At 43.9% G+C, this 22,213-nt stretch overlaps 1 protein-coding gene across 4 annotated transcripts in view; it reads left to right on the forward strand.

Annotated features, from left to right (window-relative positions):
* The first annotated feature begins 509 nt into the window (after positions 1–509).
* KCNQ4 (potassium voltage-gated channel subfamily Q member 4) overlaps positions 510–22,213 on the forward strand; it is a 130,863-nt gene continuing 109,159 nt past the window's right edge. For all 4 annotated transcript variants that reach the window (XR_014027398.1, XM_081335196.1, XM_081335198.1 and 1 more), the window contains exon 1: positions 510–841. Coding sequence is in view for 3 of the 4 variants with exons in the window: in XM_081335196.1 (XP_081191322.1) it covers positions 513–841 (329 nt within the window). In the remaining variant the exon portion in view is untranslated. The remainder of the gene's footprint in view (positions 842–22,213) is intronic.

A 22,213-nucleotide genomic window follows, 5' to 3' on the forward strand; every position in this document is an offset into this window, starting at 1 on the left:
CCGCGCTCTCGACGCTGCCCAGCTCTCCAAAGCGCAGCGCCCCGCCAAGCCGGCAACTCTTCTAAACTTGGGCGTAGGCGGAGAAGCAGCACCCAGCCGAGGAAGCGGGGAGGGGGATCCGCGTCCCTCCAGCTGCCTCTTCTCTCTCTCCCCCCCCCCTCCACGCCTCTTCCGAGTGGCTTAAAGAAGCGGCGGGGAGCGCGCAAGGCTGCAAGGCAAGAGTCCCCGTGTGCGCCCAGGGCGCATCCCGCGGCGGGGTCCCAGGCGTTGCCTGTCGCCTGAGCCCGGGCGAGCGAGCGAGAGAAGTAGCGAGCGAGCGAGCGAGAGAAGTAGCGAGGCTCAATCTCCCTCTTCCTTGCCAAGGGAAGGACGGCTGCGGAGGGCTGGCGCCAGCGGGCAGGATCACGGCGGAGCCCCTCGGCCATCCGGCAGCCGGGCCATGCCGGGCTGAGCTGCCGCAGAACTCAGCCTTCTCCATGCCGTGAGCGCGCTCGCCTTTCCTGCCCAGCGCGATGGCCGGGGCTCCCGGCGGAGACCGCTCCGGGCTGCCTCGGTCCTCGGTCTCCGGCGGAGGCGGCGGCGGCGGCGGCAGCAGCGGAGAAGCCCCGCGCGTGGAATTCGTACCTCTGACCGCCGTGCAGACCGAGAAGATCGACGCGACCCCCGCCGCCGGCGGATTCAGCCCCAGGCGTCTGGGACTGCTCGGGACTCCCTTACCGGTCCCGCGCGGGGGCTCCGGAGCTCGATCCGCGTCGCAGAAGCGATACCGTCGCCTCCAGAACTACCTCTACAACGTTCTGGAAAGACCCCGAGGCTGGGCGTTCATCTACCACGTTTTCATGTAAGTCCTGGGCCTGTCTTTCCTCCTCCGATCCAGAACTTTGTTTCAGGGGATCCAGTCGGTCCCTGTCACCTCTTTTGGGTTGTCAACAAATGCTTCCCCTCGCCCCGCGCGTCAGAGTCATTTAACTCTTTTGGTCTTGTAAAGAGGGCCCGGGTTAAGGAGAAGGCGTCCCTGATGGTTTTGTTCACACAAGGCAGGGAACCCGCTTACTGAATTGACCCATTTTCTAAGCTTTGCTAAACCGTAAAAAAAATTAACCAAGGTTCGTACTAGCCAAACTTAGCATGTGTGAATATTGTCCTTAGATTGTTAAGTAGCCAGGTAAGTGCCTTGCAAGAACATAGATTCCTATGTTCGTCTTTCCTCTGTGTCCCTTGTCCCCATCCAAATGAAGTTGAAAAGTCACCATATAGTTTAAACCTTGGGAGAGGAACTTTTTTTTTTGAGGGCGGAGAATGATGGTAATTTGTACTACTATAAGGAAACATTACAACAAAAAACTTTAGGCCTGTTTAATTTCACGGTTAAATGTTGAGTAAGTATATATTAAACAATCTATCTTAAGAGGGTGCTCCATCTGTCTGATGAGCTGGAGTCGAGTGCAGAAAAGCTTATGCAACAATGATTGTTCCAAAGGTTCCCAAGACTATTGAAATGTGCTCGCCGATTGTTCCCGTTAGGTCCATATGTATTAGATTAGCTGGGCCAATCATCCGTCCACACCTGTCCAATCAATCAGGGAAATATTTGCCGGCATGCTTGGGTGTGAGTGTGGTGCCTCTGAGGCTGTCACAAGGCAGCTTGAGAAGATGCTAAACTTCTCCACTTCTGAACTGGGAAGCTACTGCTAAATTCAAGGATCCTTGGAACGCAGCCTTTCCTAAAAGGATGCTCACCAGGTGTGCTTGATCCACCGCTTTAGAATGTTTAGCCAAGCTATCTGGAGATCATCAAACTGGACAAGGTTTATTAGCAAGGTCTCTCCCACCCACTTCCCTCCCTAAATTGCACTTTAATAAAATCCGAAAGCAGATTTCAGCCAATCCAGTCTGAGCACTGTAAAGGAAATAGTAAAATGCCCCCTCCTTTCCCCTCTTCCCACTTGTCTTGGTTTTTTTCCCCCCTCCAACTTATAAGAAGCACTAGAATCATAGGATTGGGAGGGACCTTGGAGGTCTTCTAGTCCAGCCCTCTGCCCAAAGCAAGAGTCAAAGTCTTGTTCATTGTTGAAGCAAGAGAAATCACAGTGCATGGGAAGATTGATTTCTTCTTTGGCAAAGTATCTTCTCCTCTTCCCCCCCCCCCATTCCAGGACCCTTATGGATGCTTACCTGTGCTCATCCTTACCTAGATGTCCCTGGTTACTACCTTTGCTTGCATAACCTTGTATGGTGTTCCACCCAGGGTTACTGGATACAAGATGGGGAGTAAATAAAATTTATAAATAAGTAAAAATTATAAATAAATGGTGTTCCACCCCATCCTGAAGTGCTTCCCACATGCAAGCAACCACCATGGTTTTTCTACTCTGTCTAGCTAGCTGCCAAAGTGACAAGACAATTCCAGGAAGAAACTACATTTGTATCATATAATCAGATCTAGGTTGTCATCCTGGGGATGGAGAGCCCAGCCTGATATCCTGGTTTAGGAGCTTACAAAACCCTGCTGAGTGCTGGAATCATCATCATCACGGTCAACCCTGGAAAATTTGGAGCCTAGGAAGCGTCTCTTCTTGCTCATTAAAGAAAGGGTCAAAAAAATCATTGGCACAAAGATTTATTCTATATAATTCTAAAGCTCTCGTGGCTTTTAACGGAGAGGAGTTGAGTTGGGAAAATGCCCTGTGCTTACAAGAGTTGTGTAAGTCCCAGAGAGTGACTCGGTCTGCAGCTGCGCCATGCGCTTCACCGGCTCCGTTACAAACCCACATCCTGTTTTTACTCAACATGCTAATCTGATTGTTCTTGACAGGTTTGCTTCTTTCTTTGTGGCTTAACCTGTGGTATGAACTCGATAGGCTGGGTTAGGTTTATGGGTCCACATTGATGAATTCAGCGACCAAGTTAACTTGGTTGAGCGAGATCTTCCAACTTTTCCCCCAAAGAACTTTCCAACAAGTTTCAGCAGATGGAAGATGGTGGGGCGAAAAGCGCTACTCAGATTCTCCCACAGTGTTTAGTTTGCATTTTTAAAAGTGCTTTTAAAGATGGATTTGGTCTTACATTTTGCTGCAGCCTTGTAGTTCCTGTAGCATCCCAGATGCTTCCCTATTTAATCTCCAGCTCAGATATTTCCAGATATGTACTGTAGCTTCATAATAAAAAAATATATATATTTATCTGAAGTGCACCCACGCTGGTAGATGCAAATCTGCATAGGCTCATTTACAGCAGTCAATTTAAATTTAGAAATAATTACTAGGATTTATTTAAATTTCAAGGAGATTAACCTCTAATGACCCATCCAAAATAACCTTGATCAAATTAAAATTCAGTTAATTTTGACTCCATCGCTAACCCTTCAGTTATAGTTAATTAATTCATAATGAATATGAACAAGTGTAAAAAAAAATGAACATAAAACAGTGCCTGATAGATTCCCTCCTCCCCCACCAAGTCTTTCCTTAAAAATCACTCCTAAAAAATTTAGATAGTTGCAGCCAAATGATTTCAAAGTTTTAAACAAGCACTAATCCAAAAATTATATTGAACAGGCAGTGGGGATGAAGTTCATTTCCCATTCTGATTCCTTCCAACCTTCTCTAAAATTAAATCAGCTCGCCTTTGGTTAGTAACCTCATTCATTCTCCAGTGCTATCTCCAGAAATTGAATTTAAGATACAATAAAGAGTTCGAGATTTGGTGGCTGAGTGAGTCAGAGGAGGAAGAGGAAAGGAGGGGAGGAAGAAGATTGGAATGGGGAAGGAAGGAAATGAAAGAAAGAAGAATGAAGGAAATAAAAGAAAGAGAGGGAGAGAGGAAAGAAGGGTAGAAAAGAAAGAATAAGGAAGGAAAAGAAGGAAGGAAGGAAGGGAGAAAGAAAGGGAATTAAAAAAGGAAGAAAGGGAAGAGGAAGGAAGAAAGGAGACAAAACAAAGAGGGAAGGAAGGGACGGAGGGAGGAAGGAAGGAAGGAAGGAAGGAAGGAGGGAAGGAAGGAGGGAAGGAAGGAAGGAAGGAGGGAAGGAAGGAAGGAAGGAAGGAAGGAAGGAGGGAGGGAAGGAAGGAAGGAAGGAAGGAAGGAAGGAGGGAAGGAAGGAAGGAAGGAAGGAGGGAAGGAAGGAAGGAAGGAGGGAAGGAAGGAAGGAAGGAAGGAGGGAAGGAAGGAAGGAAGGAGGGAAGGAAGGAAGGAAGGAAGGAAGGAAGGAAGGAAAAGGAAGGAAGAGAAAAACTGGATCTATACCAGGATATATATACAAATTGTCAGTGCTTTTTTTGTAAAAGAAAAAGGTGCCGGAACTCACACATGTCATACAACCCGCCTTGCCTACCCTACAAGGTTCCATCCAGAAAAGGTGCCAGAACTCTGTTCTGAGGGTTGTATGACAAAAAAAGCCCTGCAAATTGTACATAAGCATTTCAATTAACTGTAGCCATCATCATCTTTCAACGAAACACGATTTGTTCCTAAGTTGCTAATCACATGTTCTCTGCAGACAATCATAGTTGGGGCCATATGCTTTGCCTTTCAAACAATGAAGAAGAAATCTTTTAGTACAAAACAGGGCACTGAGAATCTGCTTTCTCTGTCCAGATATCAGTTTCCAAGCATTAGGAATATAATTCAAAAGAACTCAAACCTCTTAAAATACTACATCAAGTTTGAAAGTTGAGATAATACATGTTTCTCCCTATAGGACCAAGCAAACATATCTTTGAATAAAGCATTAATCTCATTTTATCTCCTGATGAATTTACACAAGCCTTTGCTATATAAACTCAGTGGGGTCCAAGGAATCTAAAATATTGTTTTGGGTTAAATATGATATAATCCAGGAACAACGGAATGTTTTGGCCCTGATGTTAATATCTTTTCCTAGTGTCTGGGCAAAACAGGAATCTCAGATTCTTGATTCAGCATTAAAGTTGCATATCAGTTTGATAAACTTGATTAGTTTTTATTCTAGTGGTTTGAGTCAGCGTGTAATGTGGAAGCCAGCCCATTGAACTGGCTTCTGACTGTGCAAACCAGAAAAGGGAACAATTCAGCAAACAGGTTAAAGATGCTATGTGAACTATACACTGTAGAACTAAGCCTCTTAAGGGCTGGCCAGATGCATCTATGACCTGAGGCCATCACATTACATTTCATAATGTAATCATGCAGTGGCACACTTGCATAATGGCATATTTTGCACAATGAGACATGTAACATCGCTGCCATTTCCTACCCCTCACCCCACCCTGCTTTGGCTACCTGTACTGAAGTGTAATGGCATGTGAAAAAGACTTTGAGAAAGCAAGTGAAGAGATGCTGCTGACCTGGATTACAGCCATAGAAAGAGACTCCAAGACTCCTTAAGTTCTCAGGCTGTGAAAGAGACGGCGGCCGATTTATGTTTTCAGACTTGCAAGATTCAGTTAATGTAGCCTTATCAATAAAGTAGATGTAGCTCATCTGGTCTGTTTCCTGTCTGGTATAACTGGGAAGGCGGACATCAGTCTTGCAAATCTGAAAGTACGAATCCCCCTCTGTCTCCTTTATAGCCTGAGAATCTAAGGAGCTTCCTTTCAGAGTCTTGTTTCTCTGCCCATTGTGCAGCTGTGGGCTATATTCTCTCTCTCTCTCTTTTTTTTTATCCCATTTATATCCCGCCCTTCTCCGAAGACTCAGGGCAACTTACAATCTAAAGCACAAACCAATGTGCTTAGCAATAGCCTTCATTCTATGTATATGCCTGCTTATTAGGGCTTTCGCCCCCCCCAAGCGGCATTATTACAAAGTCAGCTTATTGCCCCCAACAATCTGGGTCCTCATTTTACCTACCTCGGAAGGATGGAAGGCTGAGTCAACCTTGAGCCTGGTGGGACTCGAACCTGCACTAACTGCAGGCAGCTGGTGTTACTTAAGGAGGTATTAGCCCACTGTTCCACCAAGGTTGCGGTATCCCGGGCTCATGTTTCCCCCTTTTGTGACCTTCTGACAAGCAAAGTCAACAGGGAAGCCGGCTTTACTTAACCACCGTATTTACTAACTGAACAACTGTCGTGATTTGCTTAACAAGTGTGGCGAGAAAGATGGTGAAACGTCTTGCTTTCCAACAGAAATTTTGGGCTCAGTCGTGTCTGTAAGTCAACGATTGCCTGTATTCTGTACTTATTGACTTGTTTATTTATTTATTTTATTTTTGTTTTAATTCCATTTATATCCCGCCCTTCTCCGAAGACTCAGGGCGGCTTACAAGCTTAGCAGTAGCCTTCATTCTATGTATATGCCTGCTTATTAGGGCTTTCACACCCCTCCCAAGCGGCATTATTACAAAGTCAGCTTAATTGCCCCCAACAATCTGGGTCCTCATTTTACCTACCTCGGAAGGATGGAAGGCTGAGTCAACCTTGAGCCTGGTGGGACTCGAACCTGCACTAATTGCAGGCAGCTGGTGTTACTTAAGGAGGCATTAGCCCACTGCTCCACCAAGGCTATTTATCTGCTTCTTCCCTAAGCAGCATCTGTTGCCCCTGTTTCTCAGGGTCTTTCTCACATACCACTATGACCTTTTACTTGAGGAACAGTTGTTTGCATTCTTCCTGCTCTTCCCCCCCCCCCCCCGGATTTGGACACCTTAACTTCTGTAGGAGCCTGGACGTTGCTTCAAAAGAGTTTGAGTTATTTCATTCATTTTGGAAGGGCCGATAAGGCACGGTGATGGAGTGATTTTCTTTTTTTTTGTAATGCAGGATGAAGCCTGCAGAAAAATGGCTTTGTTTTTTTCCAGCCTACATGGGTAAACAAGTTTTTTCTTCCCACTTGCTCAGAGGTGGCTCTTTGGGATGCCTGAACAAGCTTTTAAAAGTAGTCCTGGGACATGTTTGGTCAAATTGCAAGAGAGAGCTCTAATCGCAAGAGAGAGCTCTAAGTGCTGATGCTTCTCAGCTCTAGCCTTCGTCAGCTTGGGGCCAGGGTGATGGGGTGGCTCAGGTGTTGCCTGGATCAAGACCTTCTTTAGTCCAATAACCCTTACTCGATTCATGGTTCACCATATCTTTGCCACCCGACGTCATTTGGTCTACGGTATTTGGCAAAGCATGTCGTGTGAAGACATCCACGATGTTTTGGTCCACGTGGGGTAAGGGCTTCCCATTTTGAAGCACACAAGGCGAGAGTTTCTAGGCCATCGACCGCAATCAAGGTCCGGTTGAACCCAGAAAAGTAGGGTATTTCAAGCAGGCATTTCATTGGGCTTTTACATCTCGATTTGTTAGGATTACTGTTATTGTATTGTACTGGCTGGGTTTATTAATTTGATTACTTTACTCCACTTCTACCTGTTGTGTTTTTAACTGGCTCTAAGCGGCCCAGAATCCTATGACGGGTAGTATGGAACTGCCTTAATTGGCCGAAAGGGAGAAAAAGAGCAGGTGGATGAGGGCAGCCCTTCTCTCTCATAAGCCTTTCCCCCAAAGAGATATGGTTTGCACACGGGCCTACACACACACACACACACACACACACACACACACACACACACACACGCACAAACAATTTCAGCATATTGTGCAAATCCTGCAACCTGCACCTCTCTTTGGTTGTACCCCATGTTACTGCCACTATTTCTGTGAGAGACTGTGGGGAGCCTTGGAAAGGAATGAAACAGAGTAACAGAATAATAGAGTTGGAGGGGACTTGGAGGTCTTCTAGTCCAACCCCCTGCTCAGGCAGGAGACCTATACATTTCAGACAGGTGGCGTCTAGTCTTTTCTTAAAAACCTCCAGTAATGGAACACTCACAACTTCTGGAGGCAAGCTGTTCCACCGGTTAATTGTTCTAACTGTTAGGAAATTTCTCCTTAGTTTGAGGTTGCTTCTCTCCTTGATTAGATTCCATCCATTGTTTCTTGTCTTGCCTTCTGATGCTTTGGAAAACAGGTTGGCACCCTCTTCTTTGCGCTAGCCCATCAAATATTTGAGCCTTGGTGGAGCAGTGGGCTAATGCCTCCTTAAGTAACACCAGCTGCCTGCAATAAGTGCAGGTTCGAGTCCCACCAGGCTCAAGGTTGACTCAGCCTTCCATCCTTCCGAGGTAGGTAAAATGAGGACCCAGATTGTTGGGGGCAATAAGCTGACACTGTAATAATGCCGCTTGGGGTGTGTGTGAAAGCCCTAACAAGCAGGCATATACATAGAATGAAGGCTACTGCTAAGCTTGTAAGCTTTTGTTGTTGTTGTTATAGCTGATGGGAATTGTACTGTCAAAATCTGTTAATTGACTCAGCCTTCCATCCTTCCGAGGTAGGTAAAATGAGGACCCAGATTGTTGGGGGGCAATAAGCTGACTTTGTAATAATGCTGCTTGGGGGCCCCGAAAGCCCTAATAAGCAGGCATATACATAGAATGAAGGCTATTGCTAAGCACATTGATTTGTGCTTTTTAGATTGTAAGCCGCCCTGAGTCTTCGGAGAAGGGCGGGATATAAATGGGATAATAATAATAATAATAATAATAATAATAATAATAATAATATTGGAACACTGCTATCATGTCCCCCCTAGTCCTTCTTTTTACTAGATTAGACATACTCAGTTCTGGAAACCGTTCTTCATATGCTTTAGACTCCAGCCCCCTAATCATCTGTGCTGCTCTTTTCTGTACTTATTCCAGAGTCTCTAGATCAGTAAACATAAACCATCAAGAGATAGAAGGTGAAACTCTTGGTGGCTTATCTCATAAGGTAGCAGGAAATCTAAGAAAAAAAACATTTCCAATCATTCAACAAGATCCCACCTTAATGAATTCACTTTAAAGAAGTTAAGGATATTCTTCCTGTACTTTGCAAGATTTTTTTTTATCATTCAAGAAGCAAAACATCTTCAAAGAAAAACAAGAATGTCCAGTTGCCTCCTGAAAAAGCACCTTTGGGAGAACCATGATCTGGAGGACCGAGAATCTCTCTAGACATTTACAAGATTCTGTATTTTCCCCAGAATAGTATCCCCTAGACCAGGGGTCTTCAAATTTGGCTCTTTTATGACTTGTGGACCTCAACTCCCAGAATTCCTCAGCCGGCAAGAGTTGAAGCCCACAAGTCATCAAAGGGCCAAGTTTGAAGATCCCTGCCGTAGACCTTACTGCTCTTGCTTTCTTGGTCTTACCCAGGCAAAGAACACTGCTTCAACTGGACCATCTGCCTCTTCAGGGTCTCCAGAAATATATTTTTTTGGTTTTACAGGAGCAGGAATTTATTTATTTATTTATTCAATTTATTTATTCAAGGTGCTGTTGATGACCTATAAAGCCCTAAATGGCATGGGTCCGGGTTATCTGAGGGAACACCTGCTGCCGGCATCAAGCTCCCTTCGTCCCGTGCGCTCCCACAGGGAGGGCCTTCTCAGGATACCGCCGGTTAGGGAATGCCCACGGGTTATTCCCAGGGGAAGAGCGTTCTCTGTGGGTGCGCCGGCCATTTGGAACCAGCTCCCCATGGAACTTAGGACTGCCCCCGACCTTCGCTCATTCCGCAGGGACCTGAAAACTTGGCTCTTTGAGCTGTCTGGCCCAGGCTGAGGGGTTTTAATTTTTATTAGGTTTTAGCCTTAAATTTTGGGGACTTTATTTAATTAATTGTTTTAATCTGATTTAAATTTTTGTATGTTTGTTTTAATCTTCCCTGTACACCGCCCTGAGTCCTCCGGGAATAGGGCGGTATATAAATTTAATAAAATCAAAATAAATAAATAGTGGTCTTTTAGACACTTGTTATTATTTTTTTTCTATTGCCGTCTTTAAAACAGCGTTTTTCAACATTTGACAACTTGTTCCTGGCAACTTGCTTAGCAGTCACACTTGAGATGGGCAACTCAGTCATTAAACGAAGCAGTCACTAAATGAAACCATGATTGTTCACAAGACCTCAGTTCAATTTTCTTTTGCTTTGTAGACCTGCAAAAGTTGTAAATGGATTGATCTTAAAATTACTTTTTCATCACGGTTGTAACTGAGAATAAATCAGGACTATCTTAAATGTTGTGACTCCACTCTTCTTACGGGAATTGGTGGATGTTTCATAGGCTCAGTACTGATTTATGTTTTAGATGCAGTTAATCCTCCAGTATCCAGATAAAAAATTATGCCCAACACACTTTTTATTAGCTAATGTTCCTTGCAGTGTCCCAGGGCTTGGGGAAAAAACAAAGAGAGTTCCTATGGCAATACAGCGATTAGTAATTAGATTGCCAAGATTAACCATGAATCCTGATTTGTTCCTTGTGAGAATGCAATGCACTTATTTCTTTGGCTTGTAAATGGAAAATTATTTTATTATTATTTTTATTATTATTTATTAAATTTGTATACCGCCCTTCTCCCGAAGGACTCAGGGCGGTTAACAGGACATATATAAATAACAATACAAAAATTAAAAAGGAATTAAACAAATGCCCAATTAAAAAAATTACAATAACAATAAAAGCAATAAAAGACCCATTAAAAACCCTAACATTCCCCATCAGGCCAGACCAGCTAGTTCAAATAAGTGGGTCTTCAGCCCACTGAAGAAATGAAATGAATGCACGATGTGGCGTTCACAGCCTAGGCAGAAAGAGCTTCTGAAGCTCATTTCCAATTACCCCTAATTAGCCAGAACAGCTTTTCATCCTGACTCTGTTACTTCTGGGATATTTTATTTATTTCTCATTATTCACTTCAGCCAACCTATTTTCTGTTTCTTCCCATTTTTACCCGGGCTGTCTTTTTCTTTTCTTCGTCCCCTGGTCGCTTCGAGCACTCAAGAAAGGCGCTATCCATCTTCTTCAACTTGCTCCCCTCTGGAAGAACTAGGTGGTAGCGCCCATGATTGCCTCCATGCCCCCTGGTGTGTTGCTTGAGCCTAATGGGAGCTGTGCTCCAACTCATCTGAAGGATATTAAGTTGAGAAAAGCATCTCTGAGTCCTTTGAGAAATGCCCAGTTGTATTTGGGGATTCGGATTTATGTTCGGTTAGTCCTTGATTTATGACCACAATTGGGATCTGAATTCCTGTTGTCAAGCAAGGCAGTTGTTGAGTGAGTTGTGCCTAATCTTATGACCTTTTTGCCATAGATCACTATAGCTCTTAAATGAATCACGTGATCGCTAGGAGCAGGGGTCCTCAAACTTGGCCCTTTTATGACTTGTGGACTTCAGCTCTCAGAATTCCTCAGCCAGGCACACTGGCTGAGGAATTCTGGGAGTTGAAGTCCACAAGTCATAAAAGGGCCAAGTTTGAGGACCCCCGGCTAAGAGAATCTGGCTTCCCCCATTGACTTTGCTTGTTGAAGCCAGCTGGGAAAGTTGCAAATAGGGACCACATGACCTTGGATGCTGCAGCCATCATACATACGTGCCACTTGCCAAATACCTGAATCTTGATCATAGGATTGGGGAGATGCTATGATGTTCCCAAGTGTGAGAACCTGTCTAGATTACTTTTTTCCAGTGCCATTATAAGTTCAAATGGTTGTTAAACGAAGGGTTATAAATGGAGGACTACATACTTGTATTATACATAGCCAATTCATTTTATTTGCTGGAGTTTTATACCCTGCTTTTTGGTTAGCTTGTTGCCCTGAACTTTCCAGAAGATCCAAGTGGACGGCATTTTCTCCTCCAACGTCTTACTGACTACACTCTAAAGTAGATTGAGCTGACAGATCAAAGTCACAACAAGCTTCTGTCTCAAGTGCATCCACTTTTGGTCACCATGATATCAAAAAGACTTTTGAGACTCTAGAAAAAGCAGGCTGAAAAATAGCTTTTATCCGTGGGCTGTCAGGCTTTTAAATGGGACATAATCTTATGCAGAATTGACTTGGGAGGCCGGTGTGTGGTGTAGTTGGTTCATATAGTGTGGTGGGATGGAGGGTTTGTTGTCACTGTGTGTTGGGGGGAGAGAGAGCACGGGGGGAGGCTCAGCTAATCTCAATGTACACATGTTGTACTTTGACAATAAAGGTATATTATTATTATTATTATTATTAGAAGTTGTTCAGTGAAGAGCAACAAAGCTGATTAGGGGACTGGAGGCTGAAACGTATGAAGAACGATCACTGGAATTGGATAGGTCTAGTTTAATGAAACTAGTTTAAAGAGGGACGCGGTGGCTCAGTGGGTTAGGACGCTGAGCTTGTTGATCAGAAGGTCGGCAGTTTGGCGGGTCGAATCCCGAGTGCCGCGTAACAAGAGTGAGTGCCTGTTACTCATCCCAGCTTCTGCCAACCTAGCAGTTCGAAAGCACGTAAAAATGCAAGTAGAAAAATAGGGACCACTACGGTGGGAAGGTAACAGCGTTCCGTGCGCCTTTGGCGTCTAGTCATGCCGGCCACATGACCACGGAGACGTCCTCGGACAAGCGCCGGCACTTCGGCTTTGAAATGGAGATGAGCACCGGCCCCTAGAGTCGGAAACGACTAGCACACATGTGCGGGGGAACCTTTACCTTTACCTTTAGTTTAATGAAAAGAACTTTTAAGGGTGACATGATAGCAGTGTTCCAATATCTAAAGGAGAAAAGTGGGTCAACCTATTCTCCAAAGCACCCGAAAGCAGAACAATTAGAAATAGATGGAAATTAATCAGGGAGAGATCCAAACTAGAACTAAAGAGAAATTTCCTGATAGTCAGAACAATTAATCAGTGGAACTGCTTGGCTCCAGAAGTTGTGGGTGGTCCATCACTGGAGGTTTTAAAGAAGAGATTGGACAGCCATTTGTCTGAAATGGAATAGGGTCTCCTGCCTGAGCAGGGGGTTGGACTAGATGACCTCCAAGTTCCCTCCCAACTCTGTTATTCTGTTAAGTTTTAATAGTGAATGCTATCCTGGCACTCATCCAGGCAAATGTGCTTACTTGTTTATTCAGTCAGTTTGTATGGCTAATTAAACCGTACGTGATCTTCACAAGGGGCTCTGAGCAGCAAACTATATTAAAATAAAACTAAAAGCAATTACAACCAGCTATGTACAAAAATTACAACACGTGTCAAGATTCAAACGTTTTTAGTTTTTAAGTCCATTTCCCTTCTTCCCACTCCTTCATGCAAATAACATTGAATAGTTTCTAAAACAATGTATTATTTTTTTAAAAAAAAACGTAACAAAAATATTATGAAAGGTCAAACATCACCTTTCATCGTTTTTCCTTTTTTTTAAATATGTCTGCTTCTCAAAACGGAATGCTATTATATTGAAATTCTGTTCTCAGCCTTGCTTTTTCTATGTATTCGTTATTTGTTCTGGTTTTATTTTAATGCTTTAGCATAGGTAAAGGTAAAGGTAAAGGTTCCCCCGCACATGCGTGCTAGTCGTTTCCGACTCCAGGGGCCGGTGCTCATCTCCGTTTCAAAGCCAAAGAGCCAGCGCTTGTCCGAGGACGTCTCCGTGGTCATGTGGCCGGCATGACTAGACGCCAAAGGCGCACGGAACGCTGTTACCTTCCCACCGGAGTGGTCCCTATTTTTCTACTTGCATTTTTACATGCTTTCGAACTGCTAGGTTGGCAGAAGCTGGGATGAGTAACAGGCACTCACTCTGTTACGCGGCACTCGGGATTCGACCCGCCAAACTGCCGACCTTCCGATCGACAAGCTCAGCGTCCTAACCCACTGAGCCACCGCGTCCCCTTATGCTTTAGCATAGTGTTTACCAAACCTGGGCAAGTTATGGAAATTGGGTAAAAGTGGTTTTTCTGTAGATAGCCACATACAAACCCGTTACTCAATCACAACGCAGACTTTTAAACTGACTCAAAGTGTTTTTACCTACATGGGGTGGAAAGGAATTTCTGATCAGTGGTTTGGGGCAAGAAAGGAAAAAGATTGGGATGGATTGCCTTAGCATGTTTATAAACTCGCTACATCAACCATCACATCAGATAAATAACCACTGGGTTTCTGAATTCCTCCTGGATTTTAAAAAGGGGGTATGTTTTTCTGCTCTGGATGTAGTTGCATTTTATGATTTGCATAAGGTACTTTATTTATTTATTTAGATATCAAATTTAGAGACCACCCATCTCACTCACAGTGTGACTATGGGTGGTGGATGCTTGACCAACTCTTGCCTTTCACCTGTCTGGATGCATGGACTCCAGTTGATTTGCCTTTTGAATTAAAACCGGACTGTTGGCATCGCCGGCAATGAAGCTCACAAGGCAAGACATTTATAAAAACTCCGCTCTGAACTGAGAAAAATGCAATTTCTTTTAGTGGAAGCTTTGGATTTTTGAGAAGCTATCACTTATTTTAATGACTCTAGAGAGTCATTATTTAAATTTACATTCCCAAATTGCTGGCAGGAGGATTTCATGAGAATCCTTATCGGTAGGGACTTTGCCCTCATGTCTTCAGGGACGTAGGAATGCTCTTTCGTGTCCTTTATATATTGTCCCTTTTGTGGCAAGGCTTCTTCTGGTCTCCCCAATCGTCTCTAAATTTGAGGGTCATACTGATCAATTCTATGTTTTTAAGGGATGCTAACATGACACCAGGATACCTGGCGGCCCAGTATCTTCATCAAATCACACAATCATGCAAAACATTTAATTAGATAAGTTGTTTTGTTGTTTTATTGGGTTTTCCCCTCCCAATCTTTTTGTTGCATTAAACTCTTTCTCTTTTTCTACTGTAAAGGCTGGCCAAAGACTATAATAAAGATATTTGATCCGATTTATGTTAAATCTAATCTCTTTTGCAGTTCATCCTTCAGCTTCACCAGCCAGCAAGCTAGATTGAAATCCCGATGAGCTCTAGAGCAGGGGTATCCAGCCTTGGCGACGTTAAAACGTTGTGTGGATTTCAATTCCCAGAATCCCCCAGCCAGCAATTTTGGGAATTGAACTCCACAAGTCTTAACGTTGCCAAGGCTGGACACCCCTGCTCTAGAGGTTTGCAAAAAAGTTTTTGAATGTTTGGAGTGTCCACAAAATTGAGGGACAGCAAAGATGAAAAAGGAATGGGAGCGGAATTCTGACGCCAACTTCCCAGCAGCTTTCAGGCTTATTGTAAACATTCAGGCTAATAAAGGGAGGGAGATATGTCTGTTCTTTCCTTCTGTTCCTGCAGGGGCAGGATGGACATTTGATAAAATGAAGTTGCATCCAGAATATAGACCTGTTTTTGACAAGGGCAGAGCCTGGGTATTCCCTGAGATGACTTGCTGCTTTGCCCAATGATGAAGATTATGGTAGGCAAGATGGGCAGCTATGTAAATCTATAATATGAAATGGAGCAAAATACAGCACAGAGAGTCCTTGACTTATGACCGGTCACTTAGCAACCATTCAAAGTTATGAACAGCCGTTCATAAGCTGCTTCTGAAGTTTCAACGGCCGCCATCCACTTTTGGGCACATAGCAACTGGCCCACATTTATGGCTGTTTGAAGCATCATGCAGTCACGTGACTGTAACTTTCGACATTTGTGCTGAAAACCGGCATTTACTTCTGGTTTTTTGGCCAGTCCACCCCCATAGGAAACAATGGGTTTGCTTAATGACCACAGCGTTCTCTTAATGACCATGACGTTTGCTTAACAACCACTGCATTCACTTAACCACTGCTGTATTCGCTTGATGATTACTGCATTCACTTCACAATTGCTGCAAACTCACCCACCCCCTGTCAGTCACATGATGCCCCCTTGAGGACTGTCATGACTTACGACCAGAATTGGCAGGCTCCATTATGATCATGATTTGAGAACTGCCTGTAAAATAAGTGGCATCTTTATGTTTGGAGTTAAGAGCCTGAGAAGGACATTTTCTTTCCTACGTTGGGTACGCCATGAAGTTGCTAAGATGGCCTCAGTGAAGCTACCATTCCTAGTTGTGCCTTCCCCCTGGGCCATGATGATATCAGTCAATCTTGCAGGGGTTTTTTTCTCAAGCTGTCTGAAGGGTCCTGAAGAAACCCAAAGTGCTGTTGGAAGTGGATTCTCCTCCTTGCAACGTCTTGCCTGTCCCAGAAACATCTCAGTGGGTTTGACCCCCTTCACAGATTTTATTCTCAGTAACTGATCAGTGGGAGATGGGACATTTCATCCCAGAAAAATGGCTGTCGGAAGTTTTGGACTGGAGACACATCACCAGAACTCCCAAAAGTGCTTTTTTTTTCAAAAGTCAATTGGACTTTCTTGCATTTGTTTTTTGTTTGAAAACATTTCAGTTCTCATCCAAGAAGCCTTTTCAGTTCTGAAAAATTGGGGGGGGAAAATCCAGGGCTTTTGGAAAAAAGCAGGTTTGGCAAAAAAAATATGACCTGGTGGATCGAGAATCTCCATAGACAGCCACCAGAACTCTTGTTCTAACATTGTGTTCTGTTGCTGCACCATCCCTGGGGAACAACGTTCCCTTCCAAGGGCAGGTTGACCCAATCCTGTTGGCTTTTCCGAGGGTCTCAAACCATGTATGTGTTCCTGGATCTGAGAATGATGTGGCTGGCTAGTTACCTAGATGAGTTTTATATTATGTTGCCTGTATTGGTGTTTTTTTTAAAAAAAATATTGCAAAGAGACACCGTTGCGAGATAGGAAGCCGTGTAGATCCAACAAGCAAATAAATGAGAAATGAGCAAGCAGTGAGTACTATTGTTCTACAAAGTACCAACAAGCATTAATGATCTGAATTAATAGCCAGGGATGGCTGTGTTTTTCTTCAGTTCAGCAGAAAGGTTAGCCAGCCAGAGGGACAAGGGGCTGACCGCTGGTGACCTCTGAATCCCTCTGGACCTGGGGTGGAGAGACGGTCTATACAGGCCACCTTCATTTGAAGAGGTTGGAGACCGAATTGCTGCACCCAATTGGTGTCTCTTTTCCACCTAATTGTTGTTGTTGTTGTTAGCTGCGAAGTCGTATCTGACCCATTGTGACCCCATGGACAATGTTTCTCCAGGCCTTCCTGTCCTCTACCATCTTCTGGAGTCCATTTAAGCTCACTCCTACTGCTTCAGTGACTCCATCCAGCCACCTCATTCTCTGTCGTCCCCTTCTTCTATTGCCCTCAACCTTTCCCAGCATTAGGCTCTTCTCCAGTGAGTCCTTCCTTCTCATTAGGTGGCCAAAGTATTTGAGTTTTAGCTTCAGGATCTGGCCTTCTAAAGAGCAGTAAGGGTTGATCCACCTAATTAGTTAGCTCAATTTCTGTAAACACTGGAATTGCTGCAAGCTTTGAAGAAAGCAAGAAGGCTATAAATCAAAAAGCAGGTGTTAATTGTTCTCCTGCCAGGAGGTCTTCTGTCTCCCTTTTTCTCCATCTGGTGAAAGGTGGAGAAAACTAATGGAGAAATGCACAAGAGTCAATACAATGTGCTAATTGGTCTTTTCTTATTGGGCGCATCTGGTGCCTGGACACCAGTTGGATTCATGGTAAGTTTTGTTTTCCACTTAAATTTAGGTCACATTCTAGCTGTCCCGCTGTGGATTCTACATTTAGATGTTGGGATAGGCAGCACATTTTTTAACTGGTTTCACTGGTTTTCATAGGTGAGGAAATCAACACAATCTGTGTCCCACCCCCCCCCCCCCAAAAAATCCAAACAGCAAAATGTACGGTCTGGAAAATGTTTTGTTGATTGCAACTGTCTAGATTCTTAGTTCTCATTGTATGTTTGGTGTGCGCTTAAAAAGATTGTTTAAAGCTAACAATTGTTAGCTTGTGTTCACACTGCACACTCCACCAGGGCAGATACAAAGTTAATAGCTACCTTGATGCAAGGGCATGTTTAGCATATGAACATAGAGCATAGAATAATAGGGAAGGGACCTTGGAGGTCTTCTAGTCCAATCCCTTGGTTAAGCAGGAGAGCCTACTGTATATCATTCCGGACAAATGGCTGCTTAGTCTCTTCTTAAACACCTTCAGTGATGGAGCACCCACAACTTCTGGAGGCAAGCTGTTCCACTGGTTAATTGTTCTCACTGTCAGGAAATTTCTCAATTCTATCTAGGTTGGATTTCTTTAATGATCTTTCATCTGTTACTTTTTGTCCTGAAGTACGAAACAGAACTCTGAGCAGTTTGGGAAGTTTAGCCACCATAGCTAAACAATCCCAAACCCAAGAACAACAGTGGTTTGATAACCACTGAAATGGTACTGCATTCTGAAACAAATGTTAAGTTAGTCTGTTATTTTGGACCATTAAGAGTTGGTCAACCTTTAGGTTGTTGATCTGATGCCTTTGAATTGTGTGAAGATTGCAGCTCCCCAAATTGGGAATCTTTCTTTTTTTGTCCATGTTAGAATTTGGGGAGTTGCGGCCCTAACATAAAGAGACACTGTCCTCCTGTGTTAATTCTGGCCTTTATTTTCTACAGAAAAGTCCCTGGGCTTCCTGCAGCATAGAGAGATAATGTGATAAGGTAGATGTAATGAATTGGGCTTCAGTTCCGGGAAAGGAAGTGACAGTGCAGAGGAGAATTAGCCAGATCTCTGAACTGAATCAGAAAGCTGATTCAAACCGGATGATTTTGAAGCTGTCTCCACTTGTGCAGAACTGGCCTTATTCCAAGTCAACCCAGTATTACAGTGATCTAGACCAGGGCTTTTCAACCAGTGGTATGGGTACCACCTGTGGTACATTGGCACCTGGCAGGTGGTACGCGACCATCCTAGAAAAGTGGTAGCGGGGGAGGGGAATGAGCTGAACTGGTAGCAGCACCACACAAGCCTGAGCGAGAGACGGCTGGAGCTGCAGGGCTGTCAGGGCTCAGCGGAAGTGCCAGGATCAGTGCCAGGATCCAGCTGGAGCTCGGCACTGATCCTGGCGCTTCTGAGCCCAGAAGAAGTGCCAATCAGCTGGAATGTTGCAGCATCTCCAGGGTCTTGTGGTTTACATTCAGATGCTTGGCAAATGATTCATATTTATGAGGGTCACAGTGTCCCAGGGTCATGTGACCAAAGCCTGCTGCAACCACCCAGCAGAGGGGAGGAGGGGAATAAAAACCAAACACCCCCCCAGCCCACCCCGGCTGCCAATCCTCAATAGAAATGCTCACAACAATGAAAACCTCATGAAGAGCACCACCAGGCGGGCAGGCAGGTGTCTTGCTCAGCTGTAGCTTGGGGGGAACTTTTTTCAGTATCACTAAGCGAACTGTTGTAAGTCAAGGACTACCTGTACTTCATCACCTTTTTCCTTTTTTTTTTGCTCAAGTTTTTGACCCCTTGCTAAGTGACTGGTGGTACTTGGATGTTGCCATATCCTAAGAGTGGTACAATGGGTGAAAAGGTTGAAAAGCCCTGGTCTAGATTGATCTGGATTGACTTTCCAAAAATCAATCTGAATCCCTGGCTGATTTTCCAGATCACTTATTAGAATTGGATTTTTCCTTGTTTATCCAGGCATCGGGCCAAAGGTTACCCCTTACCTTATTTTTGTCTTTGTCTAAAAGCAGCTGTGTTGGTGAAAGACATGGATTGGGGCAATGAGCTGGAAAAACTGTTTGCTCTCCGTCCTATATCCTTGGGTTTGAATTCCCGGCCCATATGCTGCCTTTAATACAAAGGGAAGCAGAAATGGCAGGTACCATTACTGAATTTGAGCCTGGTTGCATTTTTTTTCCTAGGCTGAATTAGAATTCTTTTTGTCGTGGCATTTGAGCAAAGAAGATTCAAGTTCAGACTTACCGGATTGACTTGCAATACAGGCAGTCCTTACCTGTGGCTGAGCAAGGAGGTTGTTCAACGAGACATTCTCGATTTTACTCCATGGTCGTTAAGTGAATCACAACAGTTGTTAAATGAAATCATGCTGCTATGACCGCATTTGGCTCCCCCCCCTTGACTTTGCTTGCTGGAAAACGAACTCGGAAGGTTACAAATGGTGATAATGTAAACATGGGATGCTGCAATTGTCATACATTCATGCTGGTTGCCAAGCACCTGAATTTTGAGTACATGACTGTGGGGATGCTTGTGACGGTCACAGGTGCGAGGGACTGTTGCAAGTCCATTTTTTCAGTGCTCTTGTAACTTCAGTCAGTCATGAAATGAAGGGTTGTAAATTGAGAACTACCCATATTTACCTTTTGTTTGTTTTCATTTTATGTTATAAAAATATTTATGCACTAACATAACTGGGAACATGTTTGAGTGACCCTATAGCTGAAAAAGAAAAATCTCAGGGTAACCAAAAAAAAAATAATGAGGCAGAAATAAAATCCATGCAAAACGGAAATCACTTTTGCAAGGAACATTATACACAACTTATCTCTCCTGTGTGGTATTCTAGGTATCCTCTTCCTTAGGAGAAAAAAAAAATTCTCTGTTCAGTTTAGCATTTGTAGAACTACATTTTCTGGAATAAAAGAAGTTCTTTCTGATAGAAAAAGTCACCCTATGGTTATTGGAAGTAAATTCTTCATTTGTTTGCAAATACTCTGATGACTGGACCTTTGCATTACTAAGTAGAATAGATGGAGATCCTTTTCTTTTTGTAACCTTGGACATTTTTCCAACCTGGTTTCCATTTAGATATGTTGACATGTTGGTTTTTTCCCCCATCTGATGGTGGTCCCCCGTTTCCACATGGTGCATCATTTGCAGGTTTGTTTCAGCTGTGTGGACTTTATTTTTATCTGTGTATCTGTCTCTCTGTCTATGTGATGGCACAGTGGTTAGAATGCAGTACTGCAGGCTAATTCTGCTGACTGCCGACCACTGCCAGGTGTTTGGCAGTTCGATCCTCACTGGCTCACGGTTGACTCAGCCTTCTATCCTTCCAAGGTCAGTAAAATGAGGACTCAGATTGTTGGGGGCAAAATGCTGACTCTGTAAACTGCTCAGAGAGGGCTGTAAAGCATTGTGAAGCAGTATATAAGTCGAAGTGCTATTGCTATTGCGATGTATGTCTTTATATCCCTTTATTATTTTTATAAATAACTCAAGCCTTGGTGGAGCAGTGGGCTAATGCCTCCTTAAGTAACACCAGCTGCCTGCAATTAGTGCAGGTTCGCATCCCACCAGGCTCAAGGTTGACTCAGCCTTCCATCCTTCCAAGGTAGGTAAAATGAGGACCCAGATTGTTGGGGGCAATAAGCTGACTTTGTAATAATGCCGCTTGGGGGGCGTGAAAGTCCTAATAAGCAGGCATGTACATAGAATGAAGGCTATTGCTAAGCACATTGATTTGTGCTTTAGATTGTAAGCCACCCTGAGTCTTCGGAGAAGGGCGGGATATAAATGGGATTAAAAATAAAAAATATATATCTAATACTCCTTCCTTCCTCCTCCCACAACAACGGCCCTTTGAGGTAAGTTGGGCTGAGAGAAAGTAACTGCCCCAGGATCACCCAGCTGGCTTTCATAAATGTGGAACTAGAACTCACTGTCTCCCGGTAAATGGCACAAAGTTACTCAGCTGGCTTTCATGCCTAAAGAGGGGCTAGAACTTACCCTATCCTGCTTTCTAGCCTGGTGCTTTGACTACTAGGCCAAGCTTGCACCACGGGAAGTACCTCCAGGCAGTGGCAGCATTCAAATATGTGAGCAACCGGTTTTCTCCATAGATGCCGCTTCCGGAAGTCCATTCTGGGCCTGGGGAATAAAAAAATTAGCTACCGCTTCTGCCAAAGTGGCGCGAACCGGCTGAATCCCACCACTGCCTCCGGGCACTGGAAACAAGGCAGTCCCTTTATGTGGCTAATTTTCTGCTTGCTGTCATCCAGGATCTCCTGGATGAGAGCGATTCTCTTTTCCCGAATTTTGTTTACATAGCACAGTACGTGGAGGGCACCATATTAATAACTCTTGTATAAACTACCTACACGGTTGTTCCCTGAGTGCTGTTCCTTTTGTAGCTAAAATATTCCTAGGCAGGCTGAGCAGGAGAGATATTGACAGCCTTTGAGAGGACTCCAACTTTCTGAAAGATATAAAAGCTTTAGGAAAGAAGCTGCAAGGGGGAAGAGGAGGATGGGACTTCCAATTTCAACATTTTGTTGGAGAACAACAACTAGGGCTATTTCTTCTCTCTCTCTCTCTCTCTTTTATAAAAGTTTTATTATTATTTTTTTTAAAATACAGTCTTTAGTGCTTAGTAAGCAACATGTTGTCTGGGTTCAGATACTTAACATTAACTTCTTCAATATAAATCTGTTCACTACTATTTCTTCTCTTATTCTTTGGGCAAAGCCGATAGAACAGGCAGCTGCATTTTATTAAAAAAATTTGTGGGGTCCCTATGAATG

The sequence above is a fragment of the Vipera berus genome (assembly GCF_964194415.1).
Source record: "Vipera berus genome assembly, chromosome: 9".
Taxonomy (NCBI): Eukaryota; Metazoa; Chordata; class Lepidosauria; order Squamata; family Viperidae; genus Vipera; species Vipera berus.